At 45.4% G+C, this 25,874-nt stretch overlaps 1 protein-coding gene across 1 annotated transcript in view; it reads left to right on the forward strand.

The window, feature by feature from the left end:
• Positions 1-25,874, forward strand: part of EDEM1 (ER degradation enhancing alpha-mannosidase like protein 1) — a 28,989-nt gene extending 3,115 nt beyond the window's left edge. Inside the window, exons 2-12 of the mRNA XM_004738688.3 lie at positions 3,720-3,792; positions 6,682-6,785; positions 8,059-8,230; positions 9,209-9,392; positions 11,203-11,377; positions 13,129-13,249; positions 13,711-13,881; positions 15,696-15,769; positions 16,624-16,720; positions 19,041-19,244; positions 22,009-25,874. Coding sequence (XP_004738745.3) covers positions 3,720-3,792; positions 6,682-6,785; positions 8,059-8,230; positions 9,209-9,392; positions 11,203-11,377; positions 13,129-13,249; positions 13,711-13,881; positions 15,696-15,769; positions 16,624-16,720; positions 19,041-19,244; positions 22,009-22,098 — 1,465 coding nt within the window. The 3' untranslated portion in view covers positions 22,099-25,874. The remainder of the gene's footprint in view (positions 1-3,719; positions 3,793-6,681; positions 6,786-8,058; positions 8,231-9,208; positions 9,393-11,202; positions 11,378-13,128; positions 13,250-13,710; positions 13,882-15,695; positions 15,770-16,623; positions 16,721-19,040; positions 19,245-22,008) is intronic.

The raw sequence follows: 25,874 nt of genomic DNA on the forward strand, positions 1-25,874 counted from the left end.
AAAGATTTTATTTACTTAAGGGTGAGCAAGAGTGAGAGAGCACAGAAAGAGAAGGAGCTGAGCAGGGTGCCTGACGTGGGTTCCATCTCATGACCCCGAGATCATGACCTGAGCTGAAGGCAGATGCTTAACTGACTGAGCCACCAAGTGCCCCCAGATTTTTCAGATTTAAAAAAAATCAAATGTATTCTAGTGATAGTTGTCAAATTTATTCTAATGATATATTTAAAATATAGAGACATAACCATTAGAATATTATGTAGGAAGTACAGAAACAAACCATGGGTGTTCTACCTGTGTCTCTTTTCTTTTTAGTCACATGTGCTTGAGGCTTGTCTTGCCTGTCTTCTTTAACTGTAGGTAGTGTAAGGAGTTACCGTGAAGTCAATGAAACCTGAACACTTTAAAATAGCAAATCTTTTGGCCCAGTTATAGATTACTTTGCAAAGTCAGTTACTCTTATATCCCCAGTTTGGGTTGGAGGGTCCAAGTTTCTTCAAATAAATTTGGATATTCTATTTTTTGTAATCTTGTGAATGCTAACAGTAGTTCAGGCCTTGGGCACGTGATCCTTCTTTGCTTCCTCCCCAGCCATATTGCTGTTCAAGTAAAAAAGCAAATCTGTGCACAACCCCAACTGATACTGGCCCCCAAACTGACCCATTCCTAGGCACCCCAGCATAAGATGGCTTCCTGTGCATTCTTCCTTCTTTCTAAACTATTGTCCCACTTCAGAGTCAGACCTAAGTCGTTTCCTATGATGCCATTGAACTTTTGAAGACGATTTTTCTCGCTTTGCTTGGTTCTTCTTTCAGTTCCTTTCTTTGGTTCTTTGGGCTGCTGTTCCACATTTCATCATCACTTGAGAACTGAATGCTCTTATGTATTCACGTTCCTTTCCCTTTGTCGTGTCTCCCCAGATTATCAATCCCTCAACACAGAGACTGTTTCTTATATTACCTCTGTGCCTACCCAGCACTAGGTAGATTTCTGAACAGCTGGTACAGGTTAAGTATATGTGGGAGACTTTTTTTTTTTTTTAAACCATATGTTTGATTTTCTTAGTTACATAAGAAAAAATTGCCTGTCAAAGGTTGTAGTTTCTTCCAGCTCTGTTTTGGAGTGATACGAACCTTACAAATGCACACTGGGGTGAATGTCCCGAACAGTCACACATGGTAAAATTAAGTGGAGAGTTTAATTCTGGGTCATTGTAGTCCTGCCAGCTGGTGATGTGGAAAGATGTGTACTTGTGGGCCTAGCCTTATACTGAAAGATTGAGTTCTTGGCTTGAGGCACTTAGCAGATAAGTCAGGCTAGCCATCGATCAAGAGTATCTCCAGAGAACAAGGCCACAGTCGTACACCAGCATTGTGGGCTGGCATGAATGGAATCACAGTATAATAGTGCTGTTAGGCCAAGAGGGTTTTATGGAATCTGCATTTCTCTTCACACCCCTCTTTTTTTTCTTCTTTCTATTTTGGTATATTTTGAAAGACTGTATAGTAATTATTTGGTAGAAAATAATTAAAAGTGCTTTAATGCACACCTTAGATTTTTCAGGGGATTTGTCTTAAGTGGAGAGAAGGACCCCACCCACTTATTCCAAAAAAAAAAATTTTTTTTAACCGTAGCATTGCTTGTAACTGTTCATTGTGAGTGACTGCTTGGACACTGTATCGAGAGGTATTGTAAAATTGGGTCCTTTTTAGTTATAGCCTGCAGGAAGAGTACTATACATCATGTGCAGGAGTACAGCAATCAACAGTCATACTACCTTCCATTGGCCTGTGCAGATGGAGAGGGTGACCTTGGCCCAGACGAGGGTACAGCTCAGGAGAGGGCAGTTGGGGTATTTTACACATCGTCCAGCTTGGATGCTAAGTGGTGAGAGAGCCACTTTCTAATGAGGTGGGTCGTGGGAACCACTCATTGTTTCTGAGCCGCAGAGCAAAGCAGTTAAATATTTAAACCCAACAGAATATTCTAGAGTTGGCAGAATTGAGCAGGAGGAGCTCCCTGTCTACTCTGACCTTCTCCAACTTTTGGCATTTCCTGTATCCTTTCTGGCTGGCACTGCCCTTGCAGTGCTTATTTTAACCCCCAGCTCTCCTCTTTAGAGGACCTTTTGCAATTATATAACTCCATTTAGGAAGAATCTACACATAGAAGAAGCCGGTGCAGTTTTTAGCCCTGCAGTGTGCTGGCCTGATGGCTTGTGAGGAACGAGATGATCCTGGTTCTCAGATAGCCCCTTCTCTGTAGCTTGTTTCAAACAATGTATCTACCTTAGCTCTGAGTTCTTTGTCCTAGATTCAGTGGGGTAACATAGCACACAACAAAGCAATAGGAAGGCTCGTGTAAGATCAGCTGTGACATGTGGCCCTCGGTTCACCAGGCCCAGGCACATGGGAGGGTGCACTTTCAGAGAGCAGAGCAGGCCATCCAGAACAGAGGGAGGGAGACCAGGCCCCATTCGAGTGACTCAAGGACTAGCTACCGTGGTCTGGGACTGTGCTGGGAGGTGCCATAATTTCAGCAAATCTGCTGTTGAAGATAGAGCTAGGGCTTTTCACTTTGGTCTTCAATAAAAGTAAACAGGTGTCCTATTTCTTTCCTAACTTACATCTTTTCAGGCTTTTGCCATTTCCTTCCTGGCCTTGTGGGAATGAGACAGTGGAATAACTGAAGTCCCGGGGATTTGTCAAGCTGCATGATGTCTCCATCCCCACCCTTCCCCGACCTATTTCTCATCCTTGTCATTGTTTTTTAGCATTATGAGGAGCTGTCCGAGTGACTGGGGAGCTTTACCCTCACTGCAGGCCTGAAGTTGGTGGCTTAAGATTGCTTCAGAAAGGGGAATCAGTGTGGACTGTGGGGGCAGGAGTTGTGGGCAGAAACGTGTGTGTAGCTCTAGCGCAGAGAAGTCCTGTCTTGGCTCAGCTCCTCAGAGTTGGTGGAGGTGATGGGGATTCTTGGATTGAGATGTGAATGAGAAAATGAGATCAAGAGGTTAATATACTCCCCCCAGCCAAAGCACAGGGGAGTGGTAATCAGGCCATCATGGAAGGTATTTGGTTCTTTTTGTGTGGAACCTGCTGGAGGAGCTGGTTTCTGTATTAAAGTGTCGGGGTGGGGGGGTGCATCTGGGTGGCTCAGTTGGTTAAGTGTCTGCCTTTGGCTCGGGTCATGATCTCAGGGTCCTGAGATCCAGTCCTGCTTAGTGGGGAGCCTGCTTCTCCCTCTCACCCTACCCCCTGCTTGTGCACACTCTCTCAAACAAATAAATAAGTAAAATCTTAAAAAATAAAATAAAGGGTCGTGGGCAGGTCACATGACAGGGTTTTTCTTTTTTCATTCCTAATAATTTTGAAATAAGAGCTCTTTGAAACTGGCCAGGGAGGTGACTTGTGGTGATAAAACGGTATGTCAGGGAGGGCACATGACTCTGGTTCACCATCTCCCGACTTCCTGTTGCATGTTCTTTCCACAATAGCATCATCAGTGTGTCTCTGTTGCTGTGTGACTTGAGTCTGTTTGCAGATGCTCTAGAAATGGTCACTTAGGAGATAGAAGGACCACTGCCATACTCACCCACATGTAATTGTCCCTGAATCAGTAAGAGTCCAACAGTTTTAGTTTCTGATGGGTGTTTAATTTTATTGTCCCTTTTCTCATTTGAAATAAAGCACCTTTCTTTAATTGTATTTCTTTTTCAGTTCAAATCTGAACATCAATGATGTCCTGGGGAATTACTCATTGACTCTTGTGGATGCACTGGATACACTTGCAGTAAGTCTTTAGCCTTATTTTTTTTTCCTCACTAATTAAGACATTTTGGAGTTGATTATCTCTAGTTCCCACCAGGGATGGGAATTCCAGGAAACCTGGTACTCAAAATGTATTCATAACTTTGATAGCTGTTGTTTATTTTAATGACCTTAATGGTGAGGGCGAGAAAGGCATTCAGGGTCAAAGGAGTGGAGATGTGATTCCCCTAAAAAAAGTGGAGAAGAAAGTATGATTTTTTGGGGGGAGCCCAGTTTCCCACTAATTTATTCCATAAAGGAATCAGTAGAGCATTCCATTCAAGTTGACAGCTACTTTGGTTAAGATCTGAGAAGTAAAAGACAAGCTCCACGTCAGTGCGCCCCTGGAATAGCATCTGACTAGTGCTCCCCAAGAGTGTGTCCTGAGCCCTGGTCCTGGCCCCCACGCAGGGCCTTCCCTAGAAACACTCCTTTCTGCATGCCGCTCTGTGTTTTGTCCACACTGGGGCTGCCAATTCAGGTGCTGCCTTTCCCCCCAGTGTCCCGTGGTTTCCCTTGTGAAGGCTGGGGAGCTGGAGACCTCAGGACAGCCATGAAGGACCGAGTGTGGCATGGTACTTACCATCACACTGTGCGTGCCCTGTGCACCATCTGCCCCTTGCACTGTGCTTCCAACGGACTGTATTTCAGCATAGCCTGTTAAATCCTCCTTCGTGAGGGTGACCGCACAGCCTCTTTGCTCTGCTTCATTGTCCAGCACGCATTTACCATGAGAGAATTCTTCCCGTAGTTGAGCCCGAATCCTGTATTTAATAACGTACCCTTGTCTGTTTTAACTTCCCTGAGAAGAGTTTAGTGCTGTCAGGGGTTGTAAGTGGGTAGTGCTAGCTAAGTCCGTTTTAGAGCTGCCCTGGAGTTTGCTGGCGGAAGATTCATGAGGCCTTGGAAGGAGCTTGAGCGACTGACCTCCCTATGTGCTCTTGGCCCAGGTCTGTGCGGCCTCTGGGCTTTCATTTGGCCAGCCCGTGTTTACACAGTGTTTTAGTGGCCCAGTTGCTCTTTCTGTAGTTCTTGCTGCCCCACTTCAGTCATTTGTCATCGGCAATCACAATGTGCCCAGGCAAGTCTGCTCAGCCTAATTAGAGTTAACTTGTTGAAGATCCCAGAGGCTGACTCAGCCTTATACGTGTTGCTTAAACAGTCTTCTGGAACTCATATACATTATGAAGGAGTACCTCTCATCCCTGACCTCTCTTTCTGGCCCTCATTGTGTCTTTTTATCCCTCTCCTATGCTCATTAAGTACAGAGACCTCATCTCTATTATTCCCTGCACTCTCCACCTAATGGTGTCGGATGTATAGTAGGAGTGCAAATATGTGTTCAGAAAATGAATTTCTACAAATTCAGCACTTCCCAACAACATTTCCAAGGGTATATCCCCTAAAAGAAGAATTCTATTCCCAAATGAAGTTCTGTATGCCTCTCCCATTATTGGAGAGTACAATGTACAGCAGCATTTTAAAGGCTCTGAGAAGTCCTGCAATAAAGAAACCGATTTAACTCTTTTGTTCAGTCCAGGTTTTCTTAAGCCTGAGCGAATGATTTCACAGCCTGCTTGCTCTGTCTGTAACTGTGTTGACTACAGTGGGAAATTAGAATATGTAATTGAAAATTGCTGCCTTCCTTGACCATCCTCCACTTGATCTGAGATCATATCAGCCTCTGCAGCTGCTAACAGATATTGTTGCTGGTGAGCATCTGTAAGGAAACAAAGCCATTTTTTGTGGTTTTCATTGTAGAATATCCGGTCTTCAGTGTGCTAGCACTTCAGGCTTCTTTTTCAGGTGTTATCTCAGTTGAGGTTTTCTTGTTCTTTTGCTAACATTTTAAACAGGCTCTAACAGATGTGCTGTGGAAACATTCAGAAGATAGCAGTCCCCTGACCATTGGCAGCAACGTGTAGCACTATTGCATAATCTTTTAAAAAGAAAGAAGTAAAGGCCAGGAAAGAAACATCTATAGTTGCTCTGCATGTTTATGGCAGAATAACAATGAAGAGAGGGATGAAATTATGGGCCAGACCAAGAAATACTAAGAAATAAGGCACACTTGAAAGAAGTAGTGTCTGCTTGAAATTATTTGCTTTTCCTTTGTGTGTATCATTATGATGTCCTTAAAGTCCCTGGATCGTCCTAAATTTTTGAACAGAATGAAAGCATTCTGGTTCAGTTAATCTGTAAAATTTTGTTCCCAATTTGCACTTCATATTGGAGAGAGCGGCTTAGTATGAGATCATATTTATGTACCGAAAATAGGAATTGTAATTTTAGATCAGTCTTTAAAAAGGACATGGAGCTGATTATTTGTATGTTTTATTTGTTTTGAATGCCACTGGTTTTATGCTGCGCTTCAAGACATAATGCTACTATTTCTCAAAGTGTTTAGACATCTGGATAACCAGCAACAAGTGGTTTTCCAGATGTTTTGGTCTCCTGGGAGCCAAGCACCCAAGCTGTCGATTTATTTGAGGAGCATAGGGGAAGTTATATTTTTGTTTCTTCGGTTTTTGGATTTATTTTTACTCTTTTCAAGAGTTTTAGGAACTCCAGTGCCTTGCATCCTAAATCAGATCAGACTGAAGTTTGAGGGAGAGTCTAGTGGGAAGGTGAGGGATACTAATGATTCATGAGGAATATTTCACAGTTTGACTATTTGGAGATAGGAGTCTTGAGTTGCAGGAAATGGGCTTGCCATCTGTCCTGGAATATATTCTAAGAGATAACTGTGCTTTTCTAACTTTTGTGTTTTCGCTCCTCCCAAGAGTGGCAAAACCGTGTACAGACATTTAGATAAGTGGTCCCTCCGTGTTATTTCAAGCTGTTGTAATGGTTTGTGTTCCTCTTTTTGAAGATAATGGGAAATTCATCTGAGTTCCAGAAAGCAGTCAAGTTAGTGATCGACACAGTTTCATTTGACAAAGATTCCACCGTCCAAGTCTTTGAGGCCACAATCAGGTAAGATAGTACATGAAATGGATTGAAGGCTTCTTTTGTGTGTGTGAGCAGCAAAATTCCTGTGAGGTTTTCCCAGCTGTGAGAGCCAGGTAGAGAGTCCATGGGGGACCTTATGGGTGCTGTGTCCATTTTCCTCTCCCTTTTGGGCTTTATTAACAGTGGAACAATGGACATTTCAAAGTAATTACATTGGGGGCTGAAAAAAAACACTCAAGTTTTAATGAGGTGGGAGACAGGTGTCCTTTTTTAAGGCAGATTTTCACTGTCACTTGGTGTCTGGTCTCATTTCCTTCCTGTGTCCTAGGAAAACCCCTACACATTTCTGAAGGAAGTGAGAGTTTCCCATCTTACCTACCACCCACAGAAGACCACTGCTTACCATTTGGGTGTATTTCCCCCTCGTGTGCCACTGTCTCTTCTGTCCAACCCCCTCACCCCGCCGTCTTCTCTGTCCACCGCCCCTCTCCCCACCATTCCCCGCCGAGGTACTGGGCATATGTTCCATACTCGGTTTTGTATCTTGCCTTTCTGGGTTGATACATTGTGACTGTTTTACTATTTAGACTTTTTGAAAACTGTGTTATTGCATACCATTCCAGATGTATCATTTATTTGAAATTAAAGTTATGAAAACATTTGTACTGACAAACATCACAGTCAGCTTGCGATCATTGGAGTGGTGCATGATTCCTGGCTCTGTAGGGACATGGCTCTAGAGCTGGTGGCCTTCTGCCTCAGAGCAGGTCTTTTCCTCCTCCTCGCTTTCTCCTCTTCCACACCTTGCCTCCTCACCAGAGTGGAGAATTTCTCAGCTATTTGGCAACCTGAACTAGGGAAGCTACTTAGTATTTGTTGTCTTTCCCTTTCCTGTTTCTGATATGGTGAAGTGTTTTCCCCATGTGAGAGAAACCGAGAGTCATTTATTAATACTGAAAGGTAAAGCTTATTCTGAGAATGGTTAGTACCCTCCTGTCTGATGAGATGATTGAAACTGCTGGTCATTGGTTATTACTTTAGGTGAGATTATTCTTGGTGGCCTCAGGTGAAGGGTTCTCTTCCCCCCTACCCCCTTCAGTAATGTGGTTACTCAAGAATTGGTCATTTATCAGGGCTGGAAGGAACTTCAAGAAGCCATTGAGTTTAGTCCGTCTGATTCCAGGCAGCTGTGAGTTCAAGGGATTTGAGGCTGCTGCTTTCAGTGTGAACTGGATTGTATGCGTTGACAAGTAGCGTGATTGTATTGTTTTTGTGTTCTTGTCATCCTGTCTTTTAGGGTCCTAGGAAGCCTCCTTTCTGCCCACAGAATAATAACTGACTCCAAACAGCCCTTTGGTGACATGACAATTAAGGATTATGATAACGAATTACTGCACATGGCCCATGACCTGGCTGTGCGCCTCCTGCCGGCCTTTGAGAACACCAAGACAGGGATCCCCTATCCTCGGGTAGGTAGACTAGTTGGACATCCCAGCATCTTCCTGAATTAAAATTCTTTTTTGATTAAGTTATTTGGGGGGAGGAGGGAGTGATGTGAAAGAGGAAAGCTGGGTCCTTGAGAGTGTCCCTAAATGTGATGTGTATGTTTTTTTAATTCATTCAACATTTACCAAGCACCTACTGAGTGCCAAGCATAAGGCTGACATACTTGATTCTTCCCTTTAAGGAACTTATGTTCCTGTGCTCAGTCTTCTGAAGTTCTTCTGCATGTGCCATTTATATCCTCTAGGGTGGGGAATTTTGTCTTATTTCTGACTCAAGTACCTTCCCCCGAAGACCCTCATATGTGTACTGTTGGATCCTGGCGAATGTTCTTGGGAGTGCTTTACATGGATCTTTCAAATAAAAGCCTGCCCAGCCCAGCCAGTGAGCTGCTGATTTAAATGCAAGATCTGGAATGCAATTATATCTTTGTGGCTCTGGATTTGCTGAGCTCAGAACTCCCTTGGGAATTGAGTCAGCCTTTTAGGTAACCAGCAGAGAGTTGCCAGCCCACAGAGCCTCAGTGATGAAACCGGCTGTCACCTTCTTCCTGTCTTCCTTGTCTGCCAGTCTGTGATTTGTTTATGTTCACTGAGCAGAGTTGGGTTCCTAGTACCTCACTTAACATTGATAAGGGAATTCCACAGCTGGCCTTTGTTTCTGATGCCAGAGCCTGGTGCTGGAACGAAGTGGGTTAGTGCATGGTATTGTAACCATTCCCCTAAGACTCGCTCTTATTAAAAGAAGGCTGTGGTCTGATTGTCTTGTGTCTTTGAAGCTTAACTCCTATATCTATCTCAGGTGTGACATGGAAGGCTGTGAGCTGAGTCACACTGCAGTAAGTTTGGTTCAGTAGTTGAGGCTAGTGGCTGTGACTTGGCCTTCTAGCCCTGAGGGTTCCTCACAAGTCTTGCCCCAAATCCTTTGTCTCTTCCTGTCCCCAGGTGAATCTAAAGACAGGCGTTCCTCCTGACAGCAATAATGAGACGTGTACAGCAGGTGCCGGTTCCCTTCTGGTGGAATTTGGGATTCTGAGCCGACTCCTGGGGGATTCTACATTTGAGTGGGTGGCCAGACGTGCTGTGAAAGCCCTTTGGAACCTGCGGAGCAATGATACGGGATTATTAGGTGTGGTGGCACCTTCTCAGGCCATTGGGACTGGGTACATCTGGCCCCCTTTCCTTTCCTCTTCTCTGGGGCTCTCCCCGCTCTCCACTCCTTCTGTCTGTGCCGCTGAACCTGACAGTGGACACCTCAGAGAGAATGGCGCTTCATGTCTGCCTTGTCCAATTTCTCTGTAGGACTGTCTCCTTAGAGTGAGGCTGTAATGTTTGATAGGAAGGAATAATGTTTTTGCTGTTTGAGGGTTCCCTTTTGATTTGAATCCCTGGGCATGTTCCGTTTGAAAATAATTATTAATGGAAATGCTATAAAAAGAATTGCCTCTGAAGCAGATTATATTGTTTCAATATAAGGCTCTCAATATAGGCATTTGGAGTTACTGGTAGAGTGGCTTTTTCTTTTAAAAAAGTCTAGGCATGTGGTAGTAGGTTGAAAGGCCAGATTAAACCTATATTAGGTGGGATATTTTTTTCCTCTTGAGAATGTTTGGTGAGGATGTTATTAAAAATTATTATGCAACATTTCAAATCTGCAGAAGTAGGGAGAAAGTATAATGAATAATGAATCCCTGTGTACTCATCATCCATCTTTAATAAGTACTAGGTTTTTGCTCACTGAAGATACTGTTTTAAATTGTCTTACTGAGAAAAATTAAAAAAAAAATTTTTTTTTAATTTATTCAGTTGAGAGAGAGAGAGCCAAGAGCATGAGCAAAGCGGAAGGGCAGAGGGAAAGGGAGAAGCAGACTCCCTGTTAAGCAGGGAGCTGAGTGGGCCTCCATCCCAGGACCCCAGGAGCATGACCTGAGCCAAAGGCAGATGCTTAACCAACTGAGCCACCCAGGTGCCCCAGAAAACTTTTTTTTGTTGTTGAAAAGTACCTTGATTAGTTGTCCTAGAGTATCATTGCATTTTAAAATTAATTTTTTTTTTTTAAGTAAACTCTGTGCCCAGCTTGTGACTTGAACTTGTGACCCTGAGCTCAAGAGTTGCATACTCTACCGACTGAGCCAGCCAGGCGTCTATAATGTGATTTTTGGTTATTCCTTAAGTTATTAAATGTATGTACGTATTTGTTGTGTTTAGCAGCAATGGTAGAAATAAACAAGTTGCTCAAATTGCCACTCCACCACCAAATGGTTTGCTAGTATCACCATAAATTGTTACCTTTTAAATTTCCCATTGGTCCTTTCAGTCTGCATGTGCAATGTTTATACCTTCAACTTATGAATAAGCATTTTTATTCTGCCTTATATTAGGCAGTTCAGGTTTTCCAAGTTGTTACCTTGTTTTCATAGCTACCGTCTTTAAAATCTACATAGAGTCCATTAATTAACTCTTCTAGTGTTGGACACTTGGATTACTTCTCTCCCCCTCCCCTATTTTACAGATAATATAAATCATACAGTTCATAATTCTTGATGAATGACACGATACTTTTTCTTAAAAAACACTTTTTTCATTAAGGATAAGTTGCCAGGAATGGCATTACAAAGTCAAAGGTTTGAGTACTCCTTTGGCATTTGAAATGCACTGTTAATCTGGAAAGGCAAAATGACAAATATACTTTTCTCTTGCCTCAAGTGTTTTCCCCAGTTTTGTTCCCAGTGTTTAAACACCATGTACTGAGAAAGATTTCCTGGCTGTCTACCACTGATGGGACTGGTAATAATGTGAGAGCCAGACGTTCATTCCGTCTTTTCTGCCAAGGCCCAGGGTGCGGGTCGGGTGGTGGGGCAGACTTGAGGGCACCCTGGAGGAGGAGCTGTCCCCAGACACCTGGGGCCAAGCCCCAAGGGCTTTGTTTGTTTTTGCAGGCAATGTGGTGAACATTCAGACGGGCCGCTGGGTTGGAAAGCAGAGCGGCTTGGGCGCCGGCCTGGACTCCTTCTATGAGTACCTCTTGAAATCCTACATTCTCTTCGGAGAAAAGGAAGACCTCGAGATGTTTAATGCTGCGTACAGGAGTATTCAGAACTACTTAAGAAGAGGGTGTGTCTCCTCTCTTGCCCCGTAAAACAAGTAGGGTGTGTTCTCAGCCTGAATCCACAGCGTCCTGTGGTGTCTGCACTCATCTTCCCACTTCCTAGTTCTAGGGCGGATACTTGGGGGTGAAGAGCTGTATTATCCTTTACTGGGGCATAGCAAATTACCCCAGCACTTAATGGCTTAAGACAACAAACAGTATCTCCCACAGTTTCTGAAGGTCAGGAAGCCAGGAGCCGCTGAGTGGACCTAGGGTCTCACCAGGGTGTCACCAGGCTATTGGCAGGGTCTACAGCCGTGTCAAGGCTCGGTCGGGGCCAGAGGACCCACTTCTCGGCTCACTCCTGTGGTGGTCAGCAGGCTTCAGTTGCTTGCCATGTGGACGTCTTTGTAGGCAGGTCATGGCAGCTGGCTTCCCCCAGAGTGACTGATACAAGAGGGATAGAAAGAGAGGCCAAAAGGGTCCTTTCATGACCAAAGTGTGGATTGACAAACCAACACTTCTGTCCAGGTCTGCAGGTCCCACACACGGGCTGTGGTACGGTATGGGAGTGGGCTGTACGGTTCATGCCCTCTGTGACTGCCCAGAGTCCAGGATCTCTGGCGGCCGTGGGGGAGACTGGCTGCCATGAGGAATGACATGTACCTGTGTTTCACTGTGGCTTTAATGGCAGATAGAGCTGTAATACAGGACTATTACTGAGTTTATTTTGGTTCTTTTACTTGCCAAAGAATTGTTTGGATTGGTCTTTATAGCTAATGAGAGAAAGGACAATTAACACACACCCCCCACCCCCATTGTTTGAAAGAGCATAATTTGCTACTACCCAATTATACAATCAGGAGGGCAGGAGAGAAGTGCCATTGAAAGCTACAGTGGCTTCTAACCCCGATGTCCTCTCACTTCCTTAGGTCTTTCTTTGTATGCTTTTGTATATTAAATATCTAATGCAGGTGGTAGCTACCGAGTTTCTGCTTGTTGGGATTTTCTTGGACCCATTTCTAGGTTAGCTGTTGTAGGAACCCCTTTTGTGAGTGCTATGTTTCAGTAGGAGGCCATTTGGGCAGGGTTCAGTCATTTTTGCTTTTTATTTATTTATTTATTTTATTTTTAAGATTTATTTATTTATTTGACGGAGTGAGAGAGCTCAAGCATGGGGAGCGGCAGAGTGAGAGGGAGAAGCTGAGCAAGGAGCCCAGTGCGGGGCTGGATCCCAGGACCCTGGAATCATGACCTGAGCCAAAGGCAGACCCTTAACCGACTGAGCCATCCAGGCATCCCCATTTTTGCTTTTTAAAGTTCCAACCTATAATCCCCAAGCATCCTGATGGATTCCTTCAGGCTCCTGGTGTAGAACCTTATTAGAGAAGAGACTTCTTCTTTTTTTTTTTTTTTTTTTAATGTAGAAGTAACCAGGATTTTCCACTCAGGTCAAATCCAGCAAAGACTCTGCTAGATACATTATGTGGCAATATTCATAAGCCGGAGTGTCCAAGTGCTTTCCGCAAAACATAGTGAAATCCCTGATCAGTTACAATGGCTAAGTCAGAACTTTTATTCTCTTTTACCTTTTGCTAGAGTCTGGTGTCCACAGGTAGAGGCAGTTTTTCTTCAAAGGTTGAAAAGAATGAGTCAGGAGAAAATATTCATGTGGATGCCACTGAGGTTAAAGCAGCAGGGGCTGCGGGAGGAGTAGGGCTGGAGGGCTGTCAGTGATCTTCCCCCTCACCTCTGCCCGCTCTGCTTGGCCTGTTAGTCGGGAAGCCTGTAACGAAGGAGAAGGAGACCCGCCGCTATATGTGAACGTGAACATGTTCAGCGGGCAGCTGATGAACACTTGGATCGACTCTCTGCAGGCCTTCTTCCCCGGACTGCAGGTACTCAGCACCGTGTTTGCCGGGAGAATGCGATCATTGTCAAGGGTTTCTGTGGCTCTGTTCTCTGTTATGATACCAGAGCATTCCCAGGCTCGTCCGGATTTGGGAGGGTAGCCACGCAGTATGTCTTGATTATTCTTTTTGTGAGATGAGTCCTCCCGATCCTGAACAGAGCCAGACTAAATAAGTGCAAAACCAAGGCTGAAAGTAACCATATGTGATTTTTGGATCATCTGTCTCTTATTGTTTATTCTTGGCTCCCAAGTACAGTTAACCTCTTGTCCTATGCAGTTGGCACAGGTTTGGCATGGATGGTCTGTTAGGGAGGGCATCCTTTTTTCCGGGTTGCTACTTTTGGGTTGGTTTTGTCTCCAGCCAGGTTGGATAAGAACTGGGGGACAGGGAGAGCCCAGGGCCTTTGTGTCACGTGTTGCCACTTGAGAAAAGCGTCTTCTCCTTAGGTTCTGATAGGAGATGTGGAAGATGCCATCTGCCTCCATGCCTTTTACTACGCCATCTGGAAACGCTACGGGGCCCTCCCTGAGAGGTACAACTGGCAGCTCCAGGCCCCCGATGTGCTCTTCTACCCACTGAGACCCGAGTTAGTGGAGTCTACGTATCTTCTCTACCAGGTACTGGATTCTGTGTTTAAATGCCAGCAGGACCTGTAGCAGTTGGTGTTTAGTGGACACTGGCTGATGGGTATAGAACTGTGGGGTTTCCCATTGACTCCGATATGGGGGCCGCCTAACCATAGGTTGGTTGGTACTGAGTATGATTCCTGGTTCCACAGGACAGAGAAGTGTCTACAGTCACATATGGAGTTGTTGAACCTTACCTTCCGCAAAGCCCATTCTGCCTGGACCATAGGCCTTTCTCTCATATCCTTAAATATGAAAGAAGACTTAGTACTCTATGTTTTCTAGATTTATTTGGCCAAAGAACTCTTTTTTGATATATGGCCCTCTCCTCATGCCCTGTGGAACCCTGATCTGTGTAATCATTATTCAGACCAAAGGAATTCCTTTTCTGGGTAAAGGAAATCATCTGGGATTCATCTGAATGTCTGTTTTTGTTTAACGCTTTAAAAAAAAATGTATAGTGTTCATTTTTGCATGGAATATAATGCCAGAGGGATTGCTGCTTTAGCTGTGAAGCCTCCCCCGCCGTCGAAGGCAGATATTTATACCTCTGCGCGTGCCATCCATTCACACGGAGAGCCTACACCCATTCACAGATACAGCAGCTTTGTGCAAAGCCGGCCTTCAGTGTACCTCGGTGGACCTGAGACAGATGCCTGCAGGGGGCAGGCCCGCACAAGAAGATGCTTATTGTTAGGCGTCCTCATAGTAGGCTTAGTATTGTGGTTTCGATTTAGTAAAGAAAAAATTAACACTGAATCATGCCATTTGCTTCTAGATGAAAAAGGGTCCAACGGGTCCTAGGCCTCACGTGTAAAGAGAAACTTCCTGAGTTTGAGATAACCTCTCGGAAGAGGTTATAGATAGCCTCCGCGTTTGCTTCTTCGAGCTGTGTGGATAGCCTGGCTCCGCGCTCCGGGCTCCATGGCTGGTGCTGCCTGAGCCCTCCTCTTAAGCTTAAGTCCATTGCCTTTGCGTTTGTACCTTTCCATTTCGGTCACTTCTTCTTTCCTATTTTCAGCTTCTTCCTCCCACTGACTATTTTCTTAGAAGTGGGAGAACCCTTGGGCTTCCCATCTCTGCCTTCGGATGCCACACCCTGTGCTCTCTGCCCACACAGCCCGCTACCCTCAGACACAGGAGCTGGCATTGGCTGCTGCAGGCGGGCACTAGTGGGAATTCAGGATGACCCCCAGCTTTTAAACTGTTGGTGGGGTACCGGTCTCGTCTTGTCAGAGAATTGGTGTCCTAGTGAAACCATGCAAGAGCGTGTGACAGCTGAGCAAGCAACCCCGAGGGCTGAGTTCGTAGGGCAGTTGGAGAGCAAAGTGTGGGGGCCTCCTGTTTGAAAATCTTCCTGTTCCTCTTTGCTTTAACTCAAAAGGCTGTAAGTGGAATGGGGGCCAAGTCTTGCATCCTTGGGTCTGCATCTTGAGTTTCTAGAGAGTTCTGAGGCAAGAGAGAAACGAGATTTGTTCTCACATGTGGTACCCTCAGTGAGGCATTATTTCATTTTGGATCATGGTGGGGATCAAGAGAGCCAGAGCACAATGTTGTTCTACGCTGGAGTGGATTGTCTCAGCCCTGGTCACGGTTAAACAGGTGGTACAGGTACTTTGACAGGAACTGACGGAACACCGTTGTTCTTTACCATTTGTAACCCTTCAAGGTAACGTGAGCTGGGCGTTGTGCCTGCCTTTGGCCAATGACTCACCTCCTCGGGAGAATCCTGTGTCACCGTGATGTGTGTTGATGGCATGTTTTCCAGGCCCTTGCTGGATCACATTCTCTCATGTTCTCTCTAGGCAACCAAGAATCCCTTCTACCTCCATGTAGGAATGGATATTCTGCAGAGTCTGGAAAAGTACACAAAAGTCAAGTTAGTTTTCTAAGTTCCTTCCTTTTTCTGTTGGCCACTTTTGATTTATTTTCAGTTGTTCCGGGGAAGTACTCTATTTTGCACTTTAATTTATAGAACAGATCATTAATGTTAATTCTGTAGGGAAATTGCTTACTTTTTGTGTAACAGGACTGTCCGTTATAGTGGGAATTGCTTTTTTTTTCACCTTTTTTTTCCTCTAAGGTTCCAGCAGATTGTGTATGTCCTTTTTAAGTCACTTATTTTTCCTAGTTGTACAAATAATACATGTACTAGAAAGTTTAGGGAATACAGAAGAAGTATGGAGGTAGAGTATTATCATTGTAATCTCCATGTGTAGAGAACCACAATCAATAGTCAACATTTAAGTTTATATACTTATGATCATTTTCATATATTTTATATATAATATGCATTTATACATATATATTTCAATTTTGTGACTTTTTTTCGCCTAGCAGTATATCTTTTTTCTTACAAAATAGTATTTTAGGCTAGCCAATGTTAAGTCAATTCTACAGATACTAGGACAGAAAATTTCAATTAGTTCTGAATTCGTTGCCAGTCATTTTCTTGGTGTCATATTAAGTACTTGGCAAATATCCTGCACCAGCGCCCCCTTCCTTCCCTTTCCCGTATAACTAACCTGTTGATGTAGCAGCCAAACAGCTTTTTCATAAATTTGCAAATAGTCTAGGCTGAAAAAGGATAGCTCTTAAACCTAACCTAATTTGTTTTTCATATAGCATTTGGTAATTTGGTGATTATTCTATTAATAGACTATTTCCATTTCTTAAATTAGTAAGCAGATAGGAAGGAGCAGAGACAGGACTAACTGGAAACTTGTTTTATAGGTGTGGTTATGCAACGTTGCATCACGTCATAGACAAATCCAAAGAGGACCGGATGGAGAGCTTCTTTCTCAGTGAGACCTGTAAATACTTGTATCTGGTATGTGTGTTCGAAGGTTAACCCAAGAAACGTTTATTAGTGCTCAGAGCGTGCATTCATTTGGTCTCCCATCTAGCATGTATTCCCCAGGCACGGCTCTGTGCTGGACATGTGCTGGCCCAGGGACGCAGTGCTCTCAAAACAAGAGCGTAGTGCTGTCGTCTGTGGTGGTTTCTAACATTGTTGGGGAGGCATCGATAAGTAAACAAAGGAACTTTGGATTACAACTGGTATGAAGTCCTGGTCATGGTTCCTAGAGGAGCCGTGCACATGAGTTGTGGTGGTCGGGGAAGGTGTCTCTGAGTAAGAGAGCAGTGTTTTCAACTCCTGCATCTTCTGATGCTTGTGAGTTGGGCCGAGACCCCAGCCCATTGGGCTCTCAGGTGTGTGGAGAGAGACAGAGTCGTGGGCGCTAGAGGAAACCTTGAAGGGATCATTTGTCAACATTTGTTCTTCCCCTTCTGGGAGCTGCTGTCTACATGGAGATGTCAGGTGACTTGCCTGGGTTTTCGGGGTGACTGTAGGGCAGAGCTGAGGCTTCAGTCCTGGTCTTGACTGCTGCAGTGCTCTTTCCGCTCCCCTGCTCTGCAGCGTGCACACCCGGTCTCTGTGGCGTGTGCGCGCAGCTACGCTCCCCTGCTCTGCAGCGTGCACACCCGGTCTCTGTGGCGTGTGCACACAGCTACTCGCCCACCCTCTGTGCGGCCGTACTCCACATGGCTGTGTACAGCAGGATGCTTCCTCAAGGCGCAGAGGGGCAGGGCTTCCTCCTGGGAAAGCAGGGTGGAGGCTGAGACTCAAAGGGAGGATAGCAGTAGTGACAGGCTGTTATTGAGGTCCCCAGTTCTCAGGTCCGGGGGCCAGCTGGATCAGAATCACCCTAGGGCCCTTGTTAAAATTACAGCCCTCTTGAACCAGATCTTCAGAAATGGGCTCAAGAGTCTGTAATTCTGGCAAGTGGCTTGTGCTTCTGTAAAGCCAGGGTTTGGAATCCCCAGTGTGAAGTGGTGTGACTTCACAGGAGACTGCAGGGGAGGCATGCCCACGGGAAGGTGGCTGGCCTGCTGTCAGATCCCTGTGGGGGCCTAGGCCTCCCTCTCAGTGCTTTGGTGGTGGGGAGGGGTGTGCAGGCTGGACACTGCAGGCTGTCAGGAGTCCTGCATGCGTCCCGTTCAGCAGCCCTTGGTGCCTGGGATGATCGCAGGGTGAATTCTAGAGCAAATGAAGGAGACCTTCTAGGCAGTTCTAGAGGAAAGAACATAGGGTCTGGGGCCAGAAAACGCAGGCCTACCACATTCTTCCCCAGTTAGCTGTGGAAACACAGACAAGGTATGCCAAGTCTTGTTTTTCCTCATCTGTACAGTACTTCAGGTGACTGAGGTTTCTTCCATCACAAGATTTCTGTTTTAAATGTTCACTCATTTATGGGGCGCCTGGGTGGCTCAGTGGGTTAAGCCGCTGCCTTCGGCTCAGGTCATGATCTCAGGGTCCTGGGATCGAGCCCCGCATCGGGCTCTCTGCTCAGTAGGGAGCCTGCTTCCTCCTCTCTCTCTGCCTGCCTCTCTGCCTACTTGTGATCTCTCTCTGTCAAATAAATAAATAAAATCTTAAAAAAAAAAAAAAAAATTTAAAAAAAAAAAAAAAATGTTCACTCATTTAACATTTACTAGACACTTGCCTTCTCCCCCACTGACCTGTCCTATATTCAGTTAGGTGTTCTTTCTGGATGCTCCTGCCACATTCCTCCTGTTGAAGGAAAGCACTGCCCTCTGTCCTCGGAGCCTGACCTGTGTCCTGACAGGAATCAGTGGGATGGTGGCACAGGTGTCTGCTCTGTGCCAGGCCCTGGGATGTGGAGAAGGATGAAGGATCTGCTTCCTCTCTTCCAGCATTTTATAACGTGGGGCCTGCATGTGTGAAGTGGGGTAGTTCTAGAACTCTAGTGCCAGAACTCTCAGGGGAGCACATGGGGTCATCTAGAGAGCTTTAGTAGCAAGTTTGGGTCTCAGCCCTGGGATTTCTGAGTCTTTAGGTCTGAGCGGGTGAGATGGGGTTGGGGAAACTCAGGTACTTGGATTTAAATGAAACCGGTGGTTCTGGTTTGCAGCCAGAGTTGGGAATCACCTTTTCACCCATTAGTCACTCAAAAGCTTGAGGACCTGGCAAATTCTACTCCCTGAGTAGTCTGGGATACATTTGACCAAGTTTGTTCCAAATTTGCTCGACCTACCAGTTGTATCTTTTTTATTTTTTTTTCCTTTAATTTTATAATTTTTATTTCCTTTCCTTTTATGTTCTTTTTTTTTTTTTTTCCCACTAGCTATTTGATGAGGAGAATCCAGTCCACAAGTCTGGAACCAAATACATGTTTACAACTGAGGGACACATTGTATCTGTGGATAAACATCTGCGGGAATCACCCTGGAAGGAATTCTTTTCTGAAGACGGAGGGCAGGACCAAGAAGGGAAGTCTGTGCACAGGCCTAAGTCACCCGAGTTAAAAGTCATCAACTCCAGCTCCAACGTAAGTTGCTTTCTCCAGTGGGGGGGGGGGGGTTGGCATGTGGAGGAGGAGAAAAATAAAGCAAACTTGTCATCCAGAGTTCCTGCCAGAAAATCAGTGGCACACTTAGACTACACCACTGGAGAAGAGGTTCACAAAAGACCATTGACGTGGATATCGTCAGGGTGTGGGGACCCACGGGAGCAGTGCCACTGTCCATCCTCACTGCAGCAGCTCGTGGTCACAGGAACATGGGTGGGCAGAGGCATGTGGGGGTGGGGGGTTCCTGGCAGAAGCCTTGTTCTGAGCTGGCTCCTGTGAGCTTGCAAGAGGGGAGCAGCAGAGTAAAGATTTAACCATCTTTCTGCCCTCTTCTTTGTGGGAGCTTCTCATTGGCGATGCTTCCCAGAAGTCAGAGGCCACAGAGACCTTTTGGTATGATCTATTAAGTTCACCCCTGGGGCCAGAGAAGGATGGGGGAGGGCAGAGAGTGGATCTGGACGGACAGATGGAAGAGATCTAGCCAAATCACCCACCAGCAGGAGAGGGAGAAAGAGCAGTCATCAGTCATTGAGATTTTTTAATGAAATGCTCTTGGAAGTGCAGAAGAACTCGGTTTCATTTAAAGCAGGGTTTCACTGAGCAGGTCTCAACCATCCTGATAATCCCTGATAATCTGGGAAAGATTTGGAAACAAGTCCTGGAGTTTCTGGTAGGAGTCCTAGGTAGTTGGATTGATTTGAGTCAGGATGGTTTGGAAGTGAGAATGGGGAAGGAGACCCTGTGTCAATTGAAATATCAAACTGGGTTATCCCACATGCATTGGATGGCACCTCTCTGCTCAGAAAAAGCCTCTGTTGTCAAGATTCCTACCACCTCCTTCCAAACTGCCTTGGTTAGGGGACACACCCCTTGGTCCCGGGCTGTGCTTCAGTACTTGGCCTTCAGTGTCCCATTGACGGTCTTTATCGTCAAGTCTGTGAACTACGTTGACAGACCAGAGCAGAATTCAGTCCCCCAAATCTCCATAAGGCCATGCAGTGTAGACTAGGTGAACACAGCCTAACTGAGAAGGAAAGGGAAGGAACAGAGGGGTAAAGAAAGAGTAATAACAGTTGTGTATAATGCCTTCCATAGCCCAGGCCCCTTTTCCAACCGGTCATATGCATCAGTCTCTCACAGAGGCCCCAGGAGGGTAGGTGCCTTTGGTCTCATTTTACGTGTGGAGAAAGGGAGGCACAGAGAGCCTCTGGTCATATGTTGGAGCCAGGAGCCGGACTGCAAGGAGACACTCCTCTTAGACCCGATCCTGTGCCTGGCTCTGGTGATGTGGGTCCATCCAAGGGGTCTCGTGGGGAGACCAGCTCCTCGGGTGTTCGGCAGTGTGGTGCTGCCTGAAGAGCTGCCTAAGCACAGAGGAGGGCATAGCTGATCTGCCCTGGAGAATACCGAGGGCTTCATTGCAGAGGTGGCTTTTCAGAAGATCTGTGAGCGATGGGGGGAGCTTCCAGGAAGGGCTGTTCAGGCAGCAGGACCAGACCTCCAAGTGCATGGCTGGGCAGCGTTCGGGATGAGCTGAAGGACCTGTTGGACTTGATCTCATGAGGAGGAGGAGCGGGGCCTAGTGAGTTCAGTAGTGGGGCTGAGCAGTGGGAACCTGTTTCTTTGGGGGCAAGCATGTCACGAGTGTAGTCACGAGTGTATGTGGAAAGTGTTGGCGGATAAACACTTGTGGTTCTCAAACTTGCATCTCCTTTGAGCGGGGGAAAGGGGCTTTTCCTTAAAACAAGAAAGTTCTGTGAAGCATTTAGGTTTTAGCTGTGGATGGGAAGAACTCTAAACTCAGGAAAAACCACAGTACAGTTGACACTGAGCAATGCAGGTCTGATCTGCATGCAGGTGTTTTTTGATGAAGACATTGGAGTCCTGTAAATGCGTTTTCTCTTCCTTATGATTTTCTTAATAACACTATTCTCTCTAACCGACTCTATTGTAAGAATATATTGTCTAATACATGCAGCATACAAAATTCAAGTTAACCGACTGTTGATGTTCTTGGTACGGCTTCCAGTCAGCAGTAGGCCGTCAGTAGCTCTGAGGGAGTCACAAGCTGTGTGTGGGCTTTCAACTGCACCAACCCCTCCATTGTTCAAAGTCCAGATATACTTTGATTCTTTTTTTTTTTAAGATTTTTCTTTATTTATTTGAGTGAGGGAGAGACAGAGAGGCACAAGTGGGGGAAGGGCAGAGGAAGAGGGAGAAGCAGGCTCCCCGCTGAGCAGGGAGTCGGACGTGGGGCTCGATCCCAGACTCTGGGAATCACTACCTGGGCCGAAGGCAGATGCTTAACTGACTGAGCCACCCAGGTGCCCCAGCCAGCTGTATTTTCAGATAGCTCAGGTGTTTCTGAAATTCTGGGGGGACTAAGATAAGGACCCAAGGGATGAGTTTTTCGTCCTGGTTACTCTCCCGTTGGGTGAATATCTTGGGTGAATAGCCTCCCTGGGTCTGTATTTCTTCACCTGAAATGAAGGTATTGAATGACGTCAGTGGTCCTCAGCTGGGGGTGGTTTCCTCCTCACAGAACATTGAGCAATGTGTGGAGGCAATCTTGGTTGTCACGACTAGGGGAGTGGAGGGAGGGGGCACCTAGCGGGAGAGGCCAGGGATGCTGCTGAGCCTCCTGCAGTGCCGGGTGGAGAAACCGCAGTGTATTCTCTTAGCGAGTAATACTTGGATTTTTAACTCAGAGTACATTTTTCCCCTGGGCTTTTTTTCTTTCTAGTGCAATCGTGTTCCTGACGAGAGGAGATACTCGCTGCCCTTAAAGAGCATCTACATGCGGCAGATCGACCAAATGGTTGGCTTGATATGATCTACTTTCCTCTGTGTGGCCTCATCTGAAATTGGATGGAAGCAGCCGAAACCACACTGTGCAGAGATCCAGTCTGAAGTGGAAGAGGGTGGAAGTCGGGCCATCTGTGAGGGTGTAGGGGTTTCTGTCCAACTCCTCACACACGTCTAGCAGAGTCTTGCATACAGTAGTTTCTCTTCTGTTCAATAAAATGTCCTGCTTTCTTAATGGTAAAATTTGAAGTAAGAAGGTGCGTAGACGTTGGCCTCCTAGGACATGCTGATTTTATAAGCACAGTGTGGATGGGGCATCTTTGGATGGACTTGCATGGCTTCCCACTTTGGAATCCAACAAGTGTGTTCCAGTCTCCAGCACTTGCTGTGACTGCAGTATTGCTACCTCTCTGTTAGAGGACTGTGAACGAAATTTCCGTGTAAAGGGCCCGAGGTTCATCCCTATTTAATGCATTTTGTTATCTTTCTCTCTCATTAGATGATAGGCTCTCCTTCCACCCATGATTTTGGATCACAGTGGGGGAAATCATACTGTTTTTCATTTGCACCCCACATAATTGTCACAGTGTTACAAGTTAATTGCTTATGAATAACTTTTATCTGAATTTCAAAAGGCAGTCTTTTAAGTTGTCACACAACTAGATCTTTTGGATGGTATATTACATTTAATTTGAACTTAACTGAGGAACTCCCATAGTGCCAGAACCAGGTGCCTTTTAGGGAGAGAAAAATACCCAAGAATGTCTGAGCTTCCATCTTTCTCCTACCTACTAACCAAGGATTCTCAATTCTGACCATGTTTGGGTTAGAATTTTGTTTTGTTTTTGTTTTCTCTGTCCAGTGCCAATTAGCTAAGTCAGGGAGAAAGAAATGATCAGATGACTCTCTGGCATCCCTGAGCTGTTTTTCTGTACTACAGGCTTTAGCTTAGTGCCTTATAGGATTTTGGTTGGGGCTGCTGCTTGTCACAGCTGCTGCTCTGGTTTTAGCAGCTTTGTTTTGGGTTGTCACAGGGTGGGACCACAGTGAAAAGGGGGAAGGGATGAATATCAGTAAGATTCTGGAAAATTCTTGGCCAGTCCTTGCCTTTCAGCCTGATACTTTAAGCAAACCTACATTAGGAGGAAGTTACGCCACATTGCCTTCTTTCTTTGTTGTTATTTTCTTAGCCAGAACAGAGCATCTCTGTTTCAACTGAGGCTGAAGGCTCCTCCAGAGCAGAGGTGGACGTGAACCCTTAGCCTGGCTTCCATAGAACGTCTGAGGTTGAAATGAGTCCTGATACAAAGGGTAGAAGTCTTCTAAGAACCTCCGGTCTCACCTGTCATTGCTTGCACAGCCTTACCATGCTTATCTGTCTCTCCTTGCACACTTCAAATGATTTCCTCTTCATCTTCTTAAAACCAGAAATGTGGTCTGAGCCATTGTATACCAATCAAAGGGAGAAGTTTTATTCCTTCTTGGAAAATTTCAGTGTTACTGTTTTGTTTTGTTTTTTCTTTTTTTAAAATAGTTATAGAATTCAGTTCTTAGAGAGTTTTGAAAAAGGGATTTTCACCTCTTGTCTTTTTAAATATTTACTATGCAAATTGTTATAAACAAAGTCATATGTTCTATTTTACCTTTGCTCTTCATTTCAGAAGCATTCTCTTTATCAACCATGTGTGTCATCTCCTGAACAGAACACATTCTTTGAGAACACTACATATTTTAGGTGTTCTTGTCTTGGTTAAATCAGAATGTTCCATTTGACATACCCACGTGCACACAGGCACAGCGTCCCTGGACCTTTTCTCCAGGCATACCGAGTCAGGACTATAAGTGTCCCTTTTAGGAGGATAGGGTATGTCAGGGAAGAAATTGGGTCTCAGGGCAACAGTTCTCTCTCTTGTGGCCCTGCTGGGTTCCCTCTCCAGCTTCTGGGACAACATCGATGTGTAGCATTCCAACACCATCTTCTCATCTGGGACCTTAACATGTCTCCCGCTCTGGCATTCCATCCCTCTTATGCTCAGGAGTAGGGACCTGTGCCGCAGGGCCACTAACGCACGCCAGGGGCCATAGGCTGGCCTAAGGTCTGTTTTGTATGAAGTCTTAAACCCCCTTGATTGCTGGGCATTGACATGTTGGTGAGACTGAGGCTGAAGGCATTACTGCACACTAATCCTGGTGGTTGACCTTCCAGACTACCCCGTCTAAAGTTGGAGGCTGCCCGGGATCTGTAGGGCTAGAGGCAGGATACTGTCTAGTGCCAATCATGAAACGAGGCCAAATTCAAAGCTTGTTTTCTTTCTGGAAATCAGAATGTCAACAACTGTGTTATATCTTGCAGGGCTTTTGCTGTTTTCTTTTGTTCTGTGTTGCAGGATACCTGGTGGGGGAGGGCCAAGGAGGGGAGTGCTAAAGAGATTCCTGGGCTTCATGCTTTGCCCCAGGACTGCCCTGATTGTGAATAGACGTCATCCTTTGGAACAGCTGTGAGCCCACATTGTCCTCAAGTTCCCCTGGGTAGTTAGTTAGTGTCTGGAGTCTGGTCAACACGAGGTATACAGTTTTGCAAAACTCTTCCAGAAAGCTGCCCTGTTAGGCCAGGCCACGGGGTTCTCAGTTGGTACAGGGCGGGCTTTGCTGCTTTCAGTGATGTGACTCAGGAGCTCCTTTTCCAGAATAGTAGGTGACAGAGGAAGTGTTGGCTGGCTTCCAGCTCTGCTGGCCTTTGTGAGGAACCAGCTTCTATGTTCATGTGCTTTCCTGCAGTTTGTTCTAGCTCTTCTACCTGAATTTAGTCTGTGTCTCCTTATCCCAGGTTCTTTGTCCTGGATCGGGGGGCAGGCACATGTCACTAAAGTCATTGTGTGTTTCTGCACCAGGGTGGTGTCTGTGCAGGTGAATTTTAGAGGAGGCTCTGTGTGTAACCCGAGAACTTGAATGTGGCTCCCCTTCCGTCTCTCCCCTCCCCCACCAAAGAAAAATACCCTCTTAGCCATTTCCTTAGCTCAATTTTTTGAATGATTGCAGACTGTAATTCTTTGCTTTGGATCTTGTGGACTGAACATCAGACATCCTTTTCTTCTCTCTGTAGGGCTCCAGAGGTCTTTCTCTTTTGACACTTTCAAATCTAATGCTGGTGAAAAGGTAGGGCTGAATGATTGCTCTAACCAGAGTACCTGAACAGGGACTTCTGAAGAAAACCTTGGTCTTTCCTTTTCCATTCCCAGACATCCAGCTCCTTCTCTAGTGCCTCTTCCCTGCAGGGCAGGGACCCTTGTGAAAGAGGGAAGGTGGGCTGGCTGGGTGTGTCCCAGGTGTGGCAGGGCTCAGGGTTCTGTTCCTGCTGGAGTTTGGATGTGAATCCGGGAAAAAGTACCTGTGGACCTTCCTGATTCACTATACCCCTTTCCCTCTTTCTGAGAGGCAGAGAAATAATATTTTTAAAAGGTATTTTGTTTTAGTTTTAAAGAGCAAAACACAAGCTGCATTTTTATTTATTATGCACAAGAAAGGTAAATCTGTTTTTACACAAAAATCTGGAGTTGGAAAACTCTGGGAAAACCAATTGAGATACACACGTGCTTCTCTCTCTGTAATGTGCAATATGCTTTGCAACTATAGATGATATTTTATGTTTAATCTGTAAATAAGAAATGTATTTAAATTAAGAGGGAGCTTTTTGTAAAAGGACCAAATGTTCTTTTATAAATGTACTAAGAAATATCTTGTTCTTTGAAATTTATTAGGATTTTTATGAGTAATTTTTATTAAAAGATTTTTTTTGAATTGTCA

This window comes from Mustela putorius, unplaced genomic scaffold, assembly GCF_011764305.1.
Source record: "Mustela putorius furo isolate JIRA1106 unplaced genomic scaffold, ASM1176430v1.1 tig00003850_pilon_pilon_pilon, whole genome shotgun sequence".
In the NCBI taxonomy this organism is placed as follows: domain Eukaryota; kingdom Metazoa; phylum Chordata; class Mammalia; order Carnivora; family Mustelidae; genus Mustela; species Mustela putorius.